Source organism: Simochromis diagramma, unplaced genomic scaffold (assembly GCF_900408965.1).
Source record: "Simochromis diagramma unplaced genomic scaffold, fSimDia1.1 OVJJ01000501.1, whole genome shotgun sequence".
NCBI classification, from domain to species: domain Eukaryota; kingdom Metazoa; phylum Chordata; class Actinopteri; order Cichliformes; family Cichlidae; genus Simochromis; species Simochromis diagramma.
In genome coordinates this window covers 2,272,314-2,290,278 of record NW_024387320.1, presented here as the reverse complement: position 1 = coordinate 2,290,278, position 17,965 = coordinate 2,272,314, and the positions used below count along the sequence as shown (strand labels likewise).

Genomic DNA, 17,965 nt, shown 5'->3' with positions numbered 1-17,965 from the left:
TAAGGACTTCAACCTCCAGCAGTTTTAAAACATGGAGTTTACGCTGGCAAATAATGGTATTTGTTTGTATCATAAGCTGGCGTTCTCTAATTCTTCCATTCTCATTTGCTTGTAGTTTCTGGTACCTTTAAATAGCTAATCATTGCTACCCTTACTTGAAAAGTGGCACCAACAGTAAGGTCATCACCCAAACTGCAGCACTAAGTATATAAACATGTGGTTGAGGTGGAGCACCACTTGCCACATGATCTCATTGAAACCTTAAATCTGTCCATCTTTAATTTCCTGCACATTTAAGTTAAACCCCACTGCTGCGGTCAACAGACAAGGCGTTGTATTTCTGACACTAGTGGCGACAAAAAAGAGGCCTGTTTGTAGGACAGAAAAAGGTATGAGATGAAATCATGGGCTTTTACAAATATTTGTTCATATCTTCAAGCATCTCTGGTGTTGTTACTGTATTCTACAACATGCCATGAGTGGACATGATCATTTTTTATCTGTTTAATCTCCTTAATATATGAACAATAACGAGCTCAATTAAGAGAAATATAAAAATCTGTAATTCAGTAAGTACAATCATTAACATTTCAAACAAAATCATCTTTCAAAAGTTGTACATGAGTCACTTATTAGTTTACATTACAGAACTTTTTTTTCACGTTTGGCATCCTGTAACAAATCAGAAGACTGCATTACAAATATCAGTAAGTCTGTACAGAACAAATCTATTCCATTAATGAAGTTTATGGCATTGTCAAAGTTTTGGCCATCAGAGTTGAATACGTTTATTTTATTTTTAAAAATTCCAACTCAATTACATGGATTTGAATGGGGGAACAAAGTCATATCAGAAAATAAAAAGAAATTCAAAATAAAATAAAAGCATTGTCTGGATTAAACCTGAGCGTGAGAGAATAAAGTTGCTGCTGCTTTTGGTCTGTTCATGATAGCTTAATAGGACACACAGTGCATCTACACAACCACAAGCTTCCTCCATTCACCTCGTTTGCAGTCTTTCTCATCACATTATGCCACTTCATACAGTCATGTGAAAGATAAAGTTTTCAAACACACCCATCAATTCATCAGACTGTGGAATCATAAATAGTAGCAATATTTTTTCAGTCCTTTGAGTTTTGAAGCTTTTGTTTTTGCACAGCTGTCTTGAGATTCAGCATTTATCAAATCTGGGTTGAAGTCTGTACTTCGACTAGGTTGTGGAAACACCCTGATTCTTTTCTCTTTCAGCCATTCTGTCATACATTTGCTATTGTAGCTGTGCTTGGGATCATTGTAGTGTTGCATGCCCCAGTTTTGGCCAAGTTTTAGCTATTGGACAGATGGCCTCACATTTTACCTCGAGAATATTTTGGTATACTGAGGAATTTGTGGTCGACTCGATGACTGTAAGGTCCCCAGCTGCATCACAAACCAAAAAGCATCCCCCTTCCACCACCTTGACTGGAAGTTGGTTTGAGCTGTTTGTGCTGATACACTTTGTTTGGTTTTTGCGAACATTTCAACTTTGGTCTCATCTGTCTAAAATATATTATTGCAGAAGTTTTGTTGTTGTTGTTTTTTCAGATGCAACTTTGCAAACTTAAACTATGGTAGAACACTTTGTTGGTTGGTTTTTTCTCCTGGAGTCTTTGTCCTGGTAACTCTTCCAAACAAGCCATATTGTCTAATGTTTTTTTAATTGTTCTGTCACAAACTTTAAAAGGCCTATATAACCTAATCTAGCCTCTGATCATTGCACTGTCAGACCTTAGAGTGAATATATGGTGTTTTGTTGCTCTAGATTGTTGCTCTAGATTGAAATAGCAATAACACTAAGTGCAATACTCTCTCTGGCATCATTGTATTATACTCATATTGTATATAGCATTTGTACTCTACTTTATTCTATTTTATTCAGTTGTTGATAGTATTTTATTTTATTCTATTCTATTGTGTACTGTATCTTATTGATATCTTATTCCAGTGTTTTTTCTTTAATTTTTCTATGCAACTTTGCACTGTCCACTGCTGTAACAAAACAAATTTCCCACATGTGGGACTAATAAAGGTTATCTTATCTTATCTTATCTTATCTTAGATCAGCCAACTTGGTGAAGATCTATTTAGATTTACTTAGTTTTTCACAGAATTATATAGTCAAACTTTTTTCTTTACATGACTGTACTGATTTACACTTTTACACAATTTCATCAACAAGTAGCCATTTCAAATGAAAAAAAGTGAGGGAATGCTGATGACAGCATATTCTGGATTTTTAACTTGATTGTGCCATGGTGTGCTGTTCTCCAGCAGGTTTTCTAGGTTGTCTGTGGTTGATGACAGCATGCGTTGCATGATCTACATTTCTTACTGCAGGATTTTAAGCTGAAATCTGGTACTCATGCGGCTGGTGAGCTGGTGATTCTGGTTTTTCAGCAGTAAAAGAAAACTCTGGGTTTTTAACTTGATTAGTCACTGCGTGATATTTTAAACCTTGTTTAGTAGTATGTCTGTGGTTGATGATACCATATACTGCACATTGTTGATATTTAAGTGCTGGATTTGAAGCTGAAATCTGATGCTCATGGGGCTGGCAAGTTAGTGATTCTGGTCTTTCAGCAGTAAAAGAAGACTCTGGGTTAGTCATGTTGTGATATTTTCCACCCTGTTTGGTAGCATGTCTATGGTTGATGATACCATATACTGCACATTGTTGATATTTAAGTGCTGGATTTGAAGCTGAAATCTGGTTTGAACAGGGCTGGGCTGCTGAGGAGGGCAGTGCTCCTGTAGAAAAAGTCAATAAATAAATTACCCATTTTTAGATGGTAAATTCAATAAATTTAGTTTCAACTATCCCCCAAAAAATAAATAATGCTCTTACGTTTCCAGTCATAAGAACTCCGGAAGATGAGGGTAGTCAGTATGAGAATCAGAAGCACTATGCCAAAATAAATGTAGAAGTATGGCCTCCAGTTTTCATTGTGATCAGGGCTCGGTGTTGTTCCTACAAAAGCAGAATCACCAGATCAGTCGTGCTAAACTGCATCCATGAAAATGTTGGCAGTGATTTTTTGACAAATAAAGCTTCTCACCTGCATTTTTATCATTATTATCGGGGGTTTCAATCCCCTGGTACATGTCTTTAGGGAATGATACATAGTAGACAGAATTAACACTTCATATTTTATTATTTTATATTTTAATGCCAAAGAAGAATAAAATATATCTGAAAGCATACCTGATACTGAGATGCTGATGGAATGGCTGATTGCGCTGACATTATATCCTAGTAAACCACATCTGTACATGCCATCATCATGAATGGAAATCTCCTTAAAATTTAAATATGAGATCAGCTTATCCTTATCAGGATCCTGTGTTATCTTCACATTTTTTGTTTCATGAATCCGTTCACAGTTGTTTGAGTCAAAGAGTTTACACCAGGTGACCTCCAGCGTTTCTCCACAGTGTATAACCGGACAGCTGACTGTCAGACTTCGTCGTGGAGGAGTCTTCCGAGTGCTGTCTCTTCGGACCATAATCGCAACATCACACGAAGCATGTAAACCTAAAAATAAGTAAAGAAGAGAGATTTAGAGGTGATAATGGTTTAAAACTGTTTTTCTGTGTTTTTTTTAATTGTTTTGAACATTATCTTATTTCTATCTGATTGTTGTATAATTAAATTATTGAGTTGATTAAAACAGTCACTGTATAGGAACTATTGCATTTTTTTGACACTACTCACAGTTCTTAGCTTGACTATGATGCTTGTTTTACAAGCTTAAGCATCAAAGTGTTATTGCTATCTTACACTACTGTTGTAACTACTAATAGCAAAACATATATTATTGGCATCAAATTCAAAATAAGCTAATACCATTTATAAATTACATTATTAATTTCAAGCATTTTACATGTTTTCTTTGTTCTACTGCGAATAAAATATGATTTCATAATATATGCAGATTTCTTGCATTGTATTTTCATTTACATTTTACAAAGCATCCCAATTACACAAATTGTCATTTTCATACTAAAATTGTCAACCTTTGTATGTTGAAGATTAAAGCTTAATTTATGTGGTTAACATATCATTTTGTGATTTAATATCAGTATCACACATCAAATTTGTATCAATTCTACATGCTATGTTTAAGCTCAGGATTCAGCAACACACATGAAAAAACAATAGAATAAAATAAAAAATTAAAGATCAAAACAAGATAGGAACCAAACGTATAGGGAATTTTTGGAAAGCACTCATTCTATGGCCGTGTTCATTTTGTGCACTCCTTGGAAGGAATACAAAGATTAAACTTAAACTTACTTAAGAGCTTTCGCTTTTTAAAATATATTTCAATACTTTTACTATCATGACACGGTGTCATGTTTCAGTGTACCCAATTATTATATCTATGTCTCTTATGTTCTACATTCCAGTCTTGTGCTCTCAGTCTTTACTTTTCAGTCTCAGCAAACAAATATCTCATTTGTTTAAGTTGTTCTTCCATCCATCCTTCCATTTTTACAATTAGTTTATATTAAATAACTTCTCATTAATAGAAGAGCTTTCAGAAAAAGCATTAATAAAGGTTTACCTTTACCGCTTCCATCTACAGAGACAAACACAAAGCAGCAAAAAATCATCAGAGAGTTAAATCTGTCCATCAGGCTCATCATACTCACAACCTTAAATTTTCAAATAATCTGTTGAAGGTACTGCAGAGGCTTCTTGTACTCACCACTTCCTTACTCCCTGCATGTGTGCTGCACACACATGTGCATTTCATGTTGTAACATGATAAAGTTTTTTAGTTTCAGTATTAAGGAAGAATGAAGTTACTCCATTTCCTCCTCGGTTTGTTTGTTGTTTATATTTGATTTTTATATTCCTTCTTAGCATCAAGGGCCTTTTGAAATTAGTTCTACGTCCTTTTTATTTCCATTAGCAGTCTGGTTAGGGTTTGAAGAGTTTAGTTCCTTGTGTTATTTTCCTTAGCCTTTACCTGTGTGCCTCTGTGTTAGGTTATATAGTGTTAGGGTCTTATCTCTGTTTTTGTGACTTCTTGTTTTACTTTGTTTTACTGTCATGTCTCTCTTGTGTCATGCCTCTGCTTTTATTTCCTGTCTGTCTTCATCTTCATTTTGTTCAGCTGGGTTTATTTTCCTTTCGGTTTTCACTTTACACATTAGTAAAGACAATTTAACATTATTAATAAGGTATTGGAAAATTTACCTTTAAACCATGAATGAACCAGTAGACTTGCTGCAGAGTGAGAGTCCCTGTCCTTCGTGGAGTCCATGCTGGGATGCTAGATAGTGCCCTATTTAGAGACTCCATTCTTCCTGCTGGGCAACATCAGCGCTTATGTGAACAATGACAGTGAACTCTGAAAGGCTTATGTAACGGACACCTAGTTCAAATATAGGGGTGTTCATGAGCGCACTAGGCGCCAGGACACCTTAAGTGCCAAGTCTAGGATTGATTTTCTAATAAGGCCATCAGACCTATGGCTCTATGTCTTGGACACTCGGGTGAACAGAGATGTTGAACCGTTAATAGATCACCACATGTAGTGAGGTTGGGCTGGGAATGTCTGGTGGAGGGCCCTGTCTGGGATATCTTCACTGTGGACACTGAGTCCACGTGGAGCATATTCCACTTTCCTGTCTGTCTTTACTGCTCCACTATCTAATAAAGGTAAAATGCCATAAATCTGTCTTTAAAAACAAATAAATAAAAGAGCAGCATCAGGGGAGAAGTAGGACAACTGATCCACCACTGTAGCTGAGGTCATAGGGTTAAAAAAATTCCACCCTTGGGAGGTGGATGAAAATTCCTCATGTCTTTATTGTTGTAGGGCTGTCTTCATTAAACTGGGATAGTGTTTTCCCTCTTTAACAAGGGAGCTCTCTGGGAAGGTTAGTGTCATCAGTCCACCCTTTAGTCAAACCTCAGATTGAAGAGGAACAGTGTAGCTTTCATTCTAGTTGTGGTTCAGGTGGATCAACTCTTTATTGTCTGAAGAATAATAAAGATTGTGTGAGTTTTTGTCCAATCTCACACAACTTTCTCTTTTAGAACAGCTTAAATTATGCTCTCCAATGGCCAGGCCACTTGGGCATGGGAATTGCTCCAAGTCTGGATACTTCTGGGTTTTCTTGGTTGACCTGCAATATCATGTGGAAGTGAACAGTAATTTTGAATTGGCAAACTGGGGTGAAAGTCCTCAGTAAGTTTTTGAAAAGGGGACTCTCTGGGAAGCTTTGTCCCAGCTCTATATAGTTTTTGTCCTATCCTACAAATCAGCATATGTTCTGTAGTCACAAAGGAGTCATTCATTGCTTTCCTTGATGTGTCCTTTGGAGGTTTGCCTCAGGAATATGGTGTATTAGGCCAAAGGTTACAGGCCATTTAGTCCCAGTAAAACTATAGAAAGAGATTGGTTCACATTGTAAGTGGATTGGACTCCACCAGTACTGAGCTTCTGTTCAGAACTTTTATGGATGGGTGGGTGGTGTAAGGTCAAAATCAGTTGATTTGTGGGCCTTACCATCTCATTTCTGATTTTTTTTTTTAACATAATGTAGTGTAAGTTTAAGGTGATCAGAGTGATAATCTCCAGGTTGTACTGGCCAAGTGTGAAACAACTGTGGACAACAATTAGCACCAAGTCTATGACCATGATTCTCAGTCGCAAAAAGTTAAAAGTACCCATTTCAGGTTGGGGATGAGCTGCTGCCCTTTGCTCATGCTTGAGGGACATACTAAGCAAGAAACTGACACATGGAGTTGTGCAGCATCTGCAGAGAATGTCTGAAAGACTGAAATTAGACAAGCAGGTGTTGGAAATGTGCTTGATCCGAAGGTTGTCTGATTTCTCCCTTAGAGATATGGTGAGGAACATGAAATGGGCTCACAGCAGAGTCACTCTTTCAAACTGAAAGGAGCCAGGTGTCAGGTTAAGGCTGTGTGCAGGCAGAAGTGGAAGTAGAAGGACCCAAAGTGCAGACACTCTGAGGCGGAAAGTAACTCAAAACTCAGCTTTTATTGCTGGATGGCAAAAAGTGGCAAAACGTAACAAAAATCCAAATAAACTTACATGACCAGGCAGACAGAACACACAGCATAAATGAGAGTAAATCACAACACAGACAAAGAAGAAACACAGGGCTTAAATACACAGAGGGAGCAATCAGGGAATGGGTAACAGGAGGGAAACACAGCTGGGGCAAATCAGGCCTAACGAGACAAGGGGAAGCAAAACCAGACACATTAACATCAGACATGGACTTTCAAAGTAAAACAGGAAACATTACACAGACTCACAGGCAGGCACTATAACAAAGGGAACAGAGACGTGGGACCAGGGCAGACACAGACACTGACTGGACGTGGGGATACAGCAGACAGGGGAGACAGCAACTATGGAACACAGACAGAAAACCAGAACACTAAAACTCTAACCAAACCCCACCCAGAGAACCTAAACTAAGAATAATCCTAAAACCCATAAAGCAAAGCTAGAATATAATGAAATAACAAAATCAAAGAACCAAAAACACAAAACACTGGGTCAACGACCCAGGGACCCTAACACCAGGTTGTTTCAGGTCTATTCAAGAGGCCCAAGAAACAGACATAATACACCTCTTCTTACCTCTGAAAACCTCCATAGACACTGTTATGGCCCGTCTAGGCGCGGCCAGACCACAACATAAAGGGTGATCCATCCCCGTCCAACCCCAAGCAGCACGTCACACACTTAATATTTTGTGACAGTGATTTATTTACAATAAGTGCAGTTAAACAAAGGAAGGGAGCATATCATAACTTCAGGGTGAACCCAAGGCCAAAACAACAAACAAAAAGTAACCTATCTCAGGAATAAACACAACTTACCTACTCAAAAGAACTAAACCAAACGACAATCACTTTCCTCCCTGCCTAACAAAAACAGGAGAAAACTGATCAAACAAAAAGGCGGTCCACCCCTACATGCTCTTACATTAACATAATATATTGACACAGTGAACGGTCTGCCGGTTGGGTCGGGCCGAGGATGAATGAATTGGCAGTCCCAGGCGGTCTCTTCTTATCCGCTGCCTCCCAGTCCTCAGCCAATCGGTGTGAGCCATCCACCAATCCCAGAGGAGCACCTGGACACTCAAATTCACACATGATTACGATCACAGTCGTAACAGACACAGATAGGCAGCATATAGCTATCTAAAAGACATATATATCCCATTATATTGATGCTCAAAGTTATGGGAAAAAAGCATATTGTAAATAAAGAAAGAATCTTGGCTGGAGTAGGTGAAAATTAGATTTGATTGGCCGTTTTTATAAGAGCTTAAATGTGTGTTTCTGTGTTTAAGATTTCATGTGGCTATTGTATTTCAGAAGTAATGAAGGTTAAAAAAAAACTTGAAATATTAAATAATAAACATATTAAAAGCACTCATTATTCCATGGTATGAGCCTGGGCACACTGCTCACCAGCTTATAAATCACAGCAAACCTTTCCACAAGCATAATGTAGTAAATGAGTGTTATTTTCTGCCGATTTCTGTTTGTGAGACTTGACAAGAAAATTATGATCATGCATTACTGCTTTATTGACCTGTTAGCTGATATCACACACTGCACATACAGTAAAAGATGGCCACAGCTCGAAATTATTAAAAGCGAAGGCAGTTCACAACTACCTTAAATCTGAATTCTTTCTAAGAACGAGGGGCAACTTCTGTGATTTCAAAAAGAAAAGTGTTTGGTCGTATAGATATGAAAAAACTTTCCCTGGTCCCCCCGCCATATATGCCTCAGTAAAAACATATGGGCAGAGTCAATGGTTTGAACTTATACTGAATGCAACATTTAAAAAAAATCATACGGTCTGTAGTCTATTGTCTATGTTTTTATTTTAAAAAACAAAACAAAAAATCAAACATGTATATATACAAATACATATATACTAATGTAGATAAACTGAGTGTAAGTATTAGAGAGCCAGGATTAAATACCCATTTATACTGACATTTTAAATTATACTAAACAGTTAAATTGCAGCTTTACCATAATTGGTTTAATATTTTTGATAAATGCCTCTTTTTTCCAGGAAGATGCTCTAACTTCAGACTCACTTATAAAATGATTCAGAGAAATTTTAAAGGTGAAAATCCCCCTTAAACAGAATTGCACACAGTGTATGTCCACAAAAAGGCCATAACATTTTACAAGGGGAGATTTCTTTAAGGTTTCCAACCTCAAATGGTTAACAAACATAGAGTCTACTATGACAACTACTGTGTTGTCTTTATTTAATATTTCCTCTAATTCCCCCATTCTCTGTTGCTTGTAGTTTCTGGTACCTTTTAAAAGCTAACCAATACTACTCTTTCTTGTTTTTCTTTTAGTTTAAGTATAGAATATGTGAAAAACAGGACCAATAATAAGGCCATCGCCCAAAGTGCAATATTAACAATGTGTACATGTGGTTGAAGCTGAGCGTCCCCTGTTCACAAAATGTCATTGTCAGAAATGTTTCCATCTTTAACTTCCTGCACATTTGAGCTAAACCACACTTCTGTGGTCAATAGGCAAGGTGTTGTCTCTGACAGTAGTGGTGACAAAAACAACAAGCGCTGTATGAGGCACAGGTATGAGAAACTGTTCATATCTCTTAAATCTCTCTAGTGCTGATTAACATGTCTTTTTTTAATGACTGCCATCTTTCTATAACAAATCAGTCAGAAAACTGCATTTAAGTGTTATTTGTCTGTCAAGAAGAAATCTGTTTATGACCTTTTTATGAAAGTACGACAGTTACTGCAGTCAAGTCAATGCAAGGACTGGAATCAGATGACATCAGAAGCACAATACAAAGTACAATAAATTATTAGTTGAAAAAGAAGTGCTGCTGCTGGGAACAAACCTGAGGGCTAGAGAATGAAGTCACTGCTGCTTCCGGTTTAGTCACGATAACTCTAGAAGACATGCAGTTCACTTAGAGAACCACAAGCTTCCTCCATTCATCTGTTCTGCAGTATGGCTGTACAGCTGTACGTTTCATCACATGACTCCACCACATATTGCAAAACATTTTTCGGTTTTTTCATCTGCAAGTGTCCATTTAAAATCAACAACACTCAGGAAAATTTGATGACAGCATACTCTGGGTTTTTAACTTGGTTAGTCTCGGTGTGCCGTTTTCCAGCAGGTTTGCCGTGGTTGATGACAGCATAAGTTGCATAGTCTTCATTTCTGACTGCTGGATTTGAAGCTGAAATCTGGTACTCATGCTGCTCGTGAGCTGGTGATCCTGGTCTTTCAGCAGTGAAAGAAGACTCTGGGTTTTTAACTTGGTTAGTCATGGTGTGATATTTTCCACCCTGTTTGGTAGCGTGTCTATGTTTGATGATACCATATACTTCACAGTCTTGATATTTAAGTGCTGGATTTGAAGCTGAAATCTGGTTCGAACTGGGCTGGGAAGCTGGTGATACTGATCTTTCTGGAGTATATGATGAATAGATGTCATTTAAAACAGACAAGTTGGTCAGTGGGACAGGAGTGGAAGGAGGGCTCCATTTAGGGAGGTCTGGTATCATAAGAGTCGGCATTTCCTATGGCACAAAACACCAAAATGAGAATATATTAAACATATATTAGAATATATTAGTAAAAAAAAATTCTCGACACTCCCATCCTACGTTAGTTGGAAGACCATTAGCTTAGAAAAAAAAAGTAAAATCAGCCTGCTAGGTTGTCAGAGGCTCATGTAATGTTCTATTAATAATAATAATAGATTGCATTTTATATAGCGCTTTGCAAGACCCTTAAAGCACTTTACAATTCCACTAGTCATTCACTCTCACATTCACACACTAGTGGAGGCAAGTTACAGTTGTAGCCACAGCTGCCCTGGGGCAGATTGACATCGGCCCCTCACTACAGGTGAAGTGTCTTGCCCAAGGACACAACGACTGAGACAGACAGAGTGGGGGCTCAAACCGGCAACCTTCCAGTTACAAGATGAGCTTCCCAACTCCCTGAACCACGGTGGCCCCTATTCTAAATTACTTGTTTTTTTCAGTAGCCTATAAAACATTCAAACTGAAACAAAAAGAAAGAAATTGTTCATCAGTGAGTTAAACTACGGGTTCTCCTATTTTCAAGCCTGTTGTTAGACCAAAAGTACCCTGAAAAAAAAGTCAAAAATTATACTACTTCAAGGTGCCATTAGATGCTGGCTCCAAAAGTGAATAAGTAAAATTTTACTTATGTAGCACCTTTCAAGACAAGGATAAAAAAAAAGTGCTTCACAACAAAATAACAGTGCATAAATAATACTTTTTGTCCCCCCAAATATCCCAAAAATATATTTTGATATGACCAACATTACCTCTCCCTTTACGTAGTTTAAGGTCAGCACTCCTGTAGAAAAGCCAATAAATAAATTACCCATTTTGAGATGGTAAATTCAATGAAATCAGTTTCAACCATCCAAAATAAAAATTAGTGTTCTTACGTTTCCGGTCACAAGAACTCAAGAAGATGAGCGCAGTCAGTATGAGAATCAGAAGCACTATGCCAAAACAAATGTAGAAGTATGGCCTCCAGTTCTTATCCTCATTGTGATCAGGGCTCGGTGTTGTTCCTACAAAAGCACAATAACCAGATCAGTCGTGCTAAACTGCATCCACGAAAATGTTGGCAGTGATTTTCTGACAAATAAAGCTTCTCACCTGCATTTTTATCATTATTATCGGGGTTTTCAATCCCCTGGTACATTTCTTCAGGGAATGATACATAGTAGACAGATTTATCACTTCACATTTTATTATTTTATATTTTAATGCTGATGAAGAATAAAATATATCTGAAAGCATACCTGATACTGAGATGTTGATGGAATGGCTGATTGCGCTGACATTATATCTTAGTAAACCACATCTGTACATGCCATCATCATGAATGGAAATCTCCTTGAAATTTAAATATGAGATCAGCTTATCCTTATAAGGATTCTGTGTTATCTTCACATTTTTTGTTTCATGAATCCGTTCACAGTTGACTGAGTCAAAGAGTTTACACCAGGTGACCTCCAGCGTTTCTCCACAGTGTTTGACCGGACAGCTGACTGTCAGACTTTGTCGTGGAGGAGTCTTCCAAGTGCTGTTTCTTCGGACCATAATCGCAACATCACACGATGCATGTAAACCTGCAATATTTATTTTTTTTAAGTAATGCGTAATTCTTATCATAAAAGAATTAAAGCCTGTTTACATGAAGCATATTTTCTTCTTTTGTGATTGCAGCAATGAAGTACATTTTTTATCTTAATACTGTGTAAATTGTTCCCATCCCACACATGTCTTCCATCTTATTTATTTGTCTATCTGTCATTTTACTAGTGGTTTTATTAGTCTAATTAAGTCCCCAAACTCTCTGGAGTGTTAATATTTCAAAGTTGGAGAGAATAAAGACATAATAGTAATTAGATGCTGTGTATTGAAAAACAACATGTTTTATGTTCATATGTATGTTTATACATAAGACAAATGATTTTATAATGTCTGTTTTTCATTCTATCAGTATTGTTTCCTCAGTAACTGGAGGACTTACTGGCCATTTACTTGTGCAAGATAAGATTAATATTCATGTTTGTAAAGATTTGTTTTAAGTTTTATCTTATCTGGTATGAATGTAATGTTTACATGATTGAATTAATGTTTAATTAATGTTTTTACAATAAACTTTATGATAAAATACATTGTATAAAGGAACTGTATTGTATTGTGTGGCTTCTGTGTGGCATGGTTGAGATTTAGTGCCGTGAGGCTGCATGCCACAGAGGGAAATGTATTTGCAGATTTTACCTTTACTCTGGTTTATGTTGACCGAGAACGCACCTCCTGATCTGAAGCAAAAGCCCTTTAGTCTTACTCACACATAATTCAGTAATCAGTCAAATAATAGACACCTCAGAAACCTAATATTAATGATGAGAGGTGTAACAAATCTACAGATAGACAAGAAGCCAATAATCCTTTGAGGGAGTGCCCATATGCCCTAGTCATAAAAGGTAATAAAAATATTCAAATATTTTCTACGATTTTCCCTCATCATCTATAATATTGACATGTAATTTCCATCATAGTGGCTGTAACACACAAATATGCCCAAATTTGTCATGCCATGTTCAAATAATTCATATCAGCACATTTTTCCAAGAACAACATCTGATTATTTGGTTAATTAGGTGTGCCTTTATGATTTGACGTTACATAAAATATCATCTCTCTATTTTTTTTAAACTCCATAGCGTGCCCAGAAGTATATCACTATTATAAAATGTATGTATTGTTAAATGGCTGTACATGCTCTTTTTATTTAGTCCAGCAACAACGCCATGTATACAACAGTAACAATAAAGTGCGCTACATTGTTTGTTTTTGGTACAACTTTAAAGAAAGTTGAATTAAGCATTTTAATCTCTGTTGTGTTTTTTTCACACTCATTATGTTAAATATTAAATAAATAGTTTTAAACTTCTATCTTTGTTCCTCAGTAATGATTACTCTATAGCTCTCTAGTCTATGTTCTAGCAGTGTGCTCTAAAGTGTTCCTACCCTCAAACAACCATGGCACATCTATAACAGCTAGTCCATCAATAAAATAAAATCTATGTTTACCTTTGCCGCTTCCATGGACAGAGACAAACACACAGCAGCAAAATATTATCAGATAATTCAGTTTATCCTTTAGGCTCAACATGCTCACAGCCTGAAAGTTTTCAAATAGTTGACTGTAGGTACGTCAGGGGCTTTTTTTCACATGTGACAGGCTCACCACTTCCTGACATCCCACACGCATGCCACGACCATTCGGCACATTTTGTGTAATTCAGTATGCTGTTACTTAACAAAGTTTCCAGCAATGTTAAGGAGGAGTGGACTTTATGTAATCAAAGAAGTACTTTTCCAGTATCTCGCTGGTAGTTCGGTACTTCGACTCAAGTAGTTCCATTAACTTTTTGGCTTGTTTGGTTTATGACTGGAGATTTATCAGCGGGGCTTTAGGGGACTAGGAAATGTTTTGTCATTGCTTCTCAACTATAATTAAACCCCTATTTTTAAAACCCCCATTGTGATCCTTAGTGCTGGAAGCATTATCCACAGTTGTTTAGTTATTTTACAGAAGTTGTTTCATTCACCTTTATATGGACCCTGAGTTTCTAAAGGTGGCTATTGGACCTGCTTGAAATTGTACACTTAACTAAAGCTAGCTTTCCAGTGCAGAGTAGAGACTGTTAGGGCCCTATGCAGAAATTCAACGGGGCCCCTCTAACCAGCGTTCTTCACCATTATCTCATAATTAATCTGGAACCAGTCGAACAACTGCTTGTCTGACTGGTGTACTTGTATTAGGCGTCTCTCCTCCACAGTTAAGATTATATTAACTGTGAATTATATTTAATGTGAGGATAGCTCCTTTTTATATTCATGAAGTAGCTTTCATTGTTGTCCATAGCTTTGTTTAAACAGGAGTTAGAGGAGGAAGGCTGGGCCCCCTTAGGGAGGTCAGGTGTCTTCTACTATTATGGTAAGCTTTAAGCATTGATTAAGAGTTTCAACGTTTTTCAGCCCACAGGGCACTCCACTTGCCTGCGGCCTGTTACGCCTCGAGGCAAGCAGCACTTCTGTGTAATTCTTTTTTTGTTTGCTAATTAATTTCTTGTTTGGTCGTTTTGTCATTTGTCAGTTTGGAAAATAAGTTATGTTAAAATTTGTTTTCCTTTATGGGTATGTAAAAACAAACCAAAAAAATCTAAAAAGTAGTATTAAATTTGTAAGAACATTCCACAATACAGTCCTAGAGCATTGCAATTTTTTTTAAATGAAGATGCAGCAGTTTTTTTTTAAACAAAACTTAAACATGCTGTTATTTTGTTTTATTTTGTTTTATTAACTGAGGGTCAAAGTGTTAACATGCACAAATTCACTATCTAAAAAAGAACACTTTAGCTTTGCCCCAGAAAATGAGGAATTTCTGATAGTTTTCTTCAGACTTAAACAGGAAAATTGGATCAATTATTACACAAAAAATAATCTTTTCTTCACATTCGGGTTACCAGTATACTTATATGAACAACTTATAATACCGATCATGCTTCAGGCTTCATTATGCTGCAACTTGTGTACATACATGTGCGTTAGAAATCTGAAGTATACACCAAGAATGACTTTTGTTTTTACTCTTTTTTGCTCTGTCTGTGCAGCCAGCAGGTGGTGTAAGTTCACATTCACCTTTCTATGTAGTTTGTAGACAATGCTTCTCAGGGTCATGTGAATCAGAGCATACTTTTCCAACAGCATCATCTGGTGGAAAATTGTGTGTTACTTCATGTGGATATGCCATTATGTGTGTGTCTCTGTACAAAAATAATATAATTATTTATTTCTCTTTTAGCTTTTGGTAGTTATCTATAGATAAACATTTTGGACCACAGTGACATGAGAGTATCACACAGCTTCCAGATATGTCAGTTGCACACCCATGATTAGTGATGTGACGTTCTGTATCGAGGCTTCGAGTAATGGAGGGGGCGTTTCCGCGATGCGCGTAACGAGGCGTGCTTCATTTATGGGAGGAGCTGAAAATGATGACGTCCGAAGCCTCGCTGACCGGCTGTACCACGTGACTGGTTCAGGAAGTGGTTCGAACTTTGCCGCGAGCTATGACAGCGATATAAACCCCTCAGACTTTATTCAAAATGTGGGTGTTTGATGGAGAGTTGCGGTTAGTGAGAGTTTGGAGACAGTTTGGAGGTTTATGAGAGTGAGGAGAGAAAGTCAGGAGAGAATGGAGCCAGCTAAGAAGAGGAGGATGTCCTCCCCTGTGTGGGAACATTTTGATCTTATTCCTCCCAACAAGGTATGTTAATTTCTACAGAAGATGTATTTTCATAATACTGATGGTGCAATACAATTTATGTTAAGCTGTCTTTACTTTTGTACAAGGTGAAGTGTTTGCTATGTGCCAGGGAGCTGGGATATAACAACAACACCTCATCTAGGCACTGCTGTAATGTTACTAAATGATATAACAATATTATACAACTGCAATAAGTTACGTGTGTGATATTTATATTTATGCTTTGTCTTTATTGTCTTTCCTCAGGAGAACAATCTCAAATAGATGAAGACCTGGTTAGCATGGTGATTGAGGACTCCCAGCCATTTAGCATTGTGGAGGACAAAGGATTTAAAAGATTTGTTAAATCATTAAATCCTAGCTATGTTCTCCCCACTAAAAAGGCCATAAAAGCAGTGAAAATTTAGTTTTTACTGAATAAAATGTGAACAGGCAGGACTGAGGCCTCAGTCTGTAGCTGTCCATACCTCAACGTTAAAAAAGCACAACCACTGTCCATACCCCAACCACACCTCACCTCACAGTAAATGATCATTTCCATTTTAAGCACTTCCAAATAATCATTTTCCATACTGCCAGTATAAATATACACAGTATACTGCCATCACTACAATATACATGTTTTACACACTCCTTTTGTTGTTGACATTTACAGGCTGTGTGCAAAATGCCACACTCTTCAAATTCATGCCAACTAATATTTTTACGTCCAGTAGATGTCCTACTAGAGCAAATGAAACTTCAAGACGCTTTGCACTGGGGTGAACCAATTGGATGAAAAGCTTCAGTGCTTCTTGAAGCTTCATCTGTCCATCACTACCCATGATACAAATCTCATGTTCCACCACATCCTAAAGCTCCTCTACTGGGTTGAGATCTGCTGTGGAGGTCATTTGAGTACAGTGAACTCACTGTCATGGTCAAAAACTGGCTGCAGATCCTTTTTAGATTTGTAACATTTTCTTATCGTGTTCAAAATGGCCTTCAAAATGTCATCATAATGGGATGGACATGGTCAGCAACATAATTCAGGTAGGCTGTGGTATTTAAAATATGCTACTAAAGGACCCAAAGTGTGCCATGAAAATATATCCTACACCATTCAACGGACAGAAGTAGTGTGAATCACTGATACAAAGTAGGATGGAGCCTTGCTTTTATTTTGTTTACACTGAATTCTGAATTTGCCATTTGAATCTTGCAGCAGAAGTTGAGACCGGGAAACATTTTCCAGTGTCCTAATGTGAACTGTAGATTCTGTTTTTTGTTCCGAGATGACAGGAGTGGCACCCAGTGTGCTCTTCTGTTGCTGTAGCCCATCTGCTTCAAGGTTCAATGCGTTGTGCATTCAGAGATGCTCTTCAGCATACACTGGTGCAAACAATTGGTTTTTTGAACTATTTGTTTTTTTACTATTATCATAAGAAGACTGAACATTCTCTTCTGACTTCTGGAATTAGCAAGACATTTTCAACCAGAGAACTGCTGCTCACTGGCTGTTTTCCCTTTTTCGGTTCATTCTCAGCAAACTCTGGAGATGAATATGGGGGAGGCAGTTCTTAAAATGCTCAGGCCACGTTCAAAGTTGTTTAAATCACCATCTTCCTCAGTCTGATGTTAGTTTGAAATTCAACAGGGTGTCTTGACCTTGCCTATCTATGTAGCTGGCTAGCTATCAAGCTAGCTATCTCGCTAACAATAGCTAGCTAGCTTGTATTTTGTTAAATACACAAACGTTCATAAGGCTGGCATTGTGAAGTGTACCGTTGTTGCAAACTAAGAAGTTAATGTTCAAACCCATCAGTATGGATTCTGTCCGGCTACTCCTGCTTCATCCCAACGACATGTTAGGTTCACTGTTTCTGCTAAATTGGTTTTAGGTGTGGATGTGAATGGTTGTCTGTCTCTCTCTGTGTCTGTTCAGGGAGAAACCACCTCACACCTGATGGAAACTAGTGTTCAGTGCGACCCATGGATAAGGTATATGACCCCTTTTAAGCAAACAGTATTGTG

At 37.5% G+C, this 17,965-nt stretch overlaps 1 protein-coding gene across 3 annotated transcripts; it reads right to left on the bottom strand.

Annotated features, from left to right (window-relative positions):
* Nucleotides 1-2,024: 2,024 nt before the first annotated feature.
* On the bottom strand, nt 2,025-15,624 carry si:ch211-214p13.8 (B- and T-lymphocyte attenuator). 3 transcript variants are annotated; one of them, XM_040005751.1, is made up of 6 exons: nt 13,711-14,710; nt 11,907-12,236; nt 11,761-11,808; nt 11,544-11,672; nt 11,418-11,449; nt 7,780-10,638 (listed from the first exon to the last, which is right to left on the bottom strand). In XM_040005751.1, exons 1-6 carry the CDS (start codon nt 13,790-13,792, stop codon nt 10,162-10,164), a joined length of 1,098 nt encoding a protein of 365 aa, XP_039861685.1. In that variant the 5' UTR covers nt 13,793-14,710; the 3' UTR covers nt 7,780-10,161. The 3 variants fall into 3 exon arrangements, with proteins under 3 accessions (XP_039861686.1, XP_039861687.1, XP_039861685.1); XM_040005752.1 differs by lacking the exons at nt 7,780-10,638; nt 11,418-11,449; nt 11,544-11,672; nt 11,761-11,808; nt 11,907-12,236 and adding exons at nt 2,025-2,790; nt 2,888-3,010; nt 3,099-3,146; nt 3,245-3,574 and having other exon boundaries at nt 13,711-15,624; XM_040005753.1 differs by lacking the exons at nt 7,780-10,638; nt 11,418-11,449; nt 11,544-11,672; ... (1 more) ...; nt 11,907-12,236; nt 13,711-14,710 and adding exons at nt 2,025-2,790; nt 2,888-3,010; nt 3,099-3,146; nt 3,245-3,574; nt 4,608-4,737.
* Nucleotides 15,625-17,965: the final 2,341 nt, after the last annotated feature.

Excerpts from the sequence above, each read along its gene's own strand:
- si:ch211-214p13.8 (XM_040005751.1), bottom strand. The coding sequence starts at position 13,792 with ATGTTGAGCCTAAAGGATAAACTGAATTATCTGATAATATTTTGCTGC. Across the intron at positions 11,450-11,543 it reads GAGTTCTTGTGACCGGAAAC|GAGTGCTGACCTTAAACTAC; the intron begins GTAAGAACACTA and ends GCTTTTCTACAG. Across the intron at positions 10,639-11,417 it reads TAAACTACGTAAAGGGAGAG|GAAATGCCGACTCTTATGAT; the intron begins GTAATGTTGGTC and ends TTTGTGCCATAG.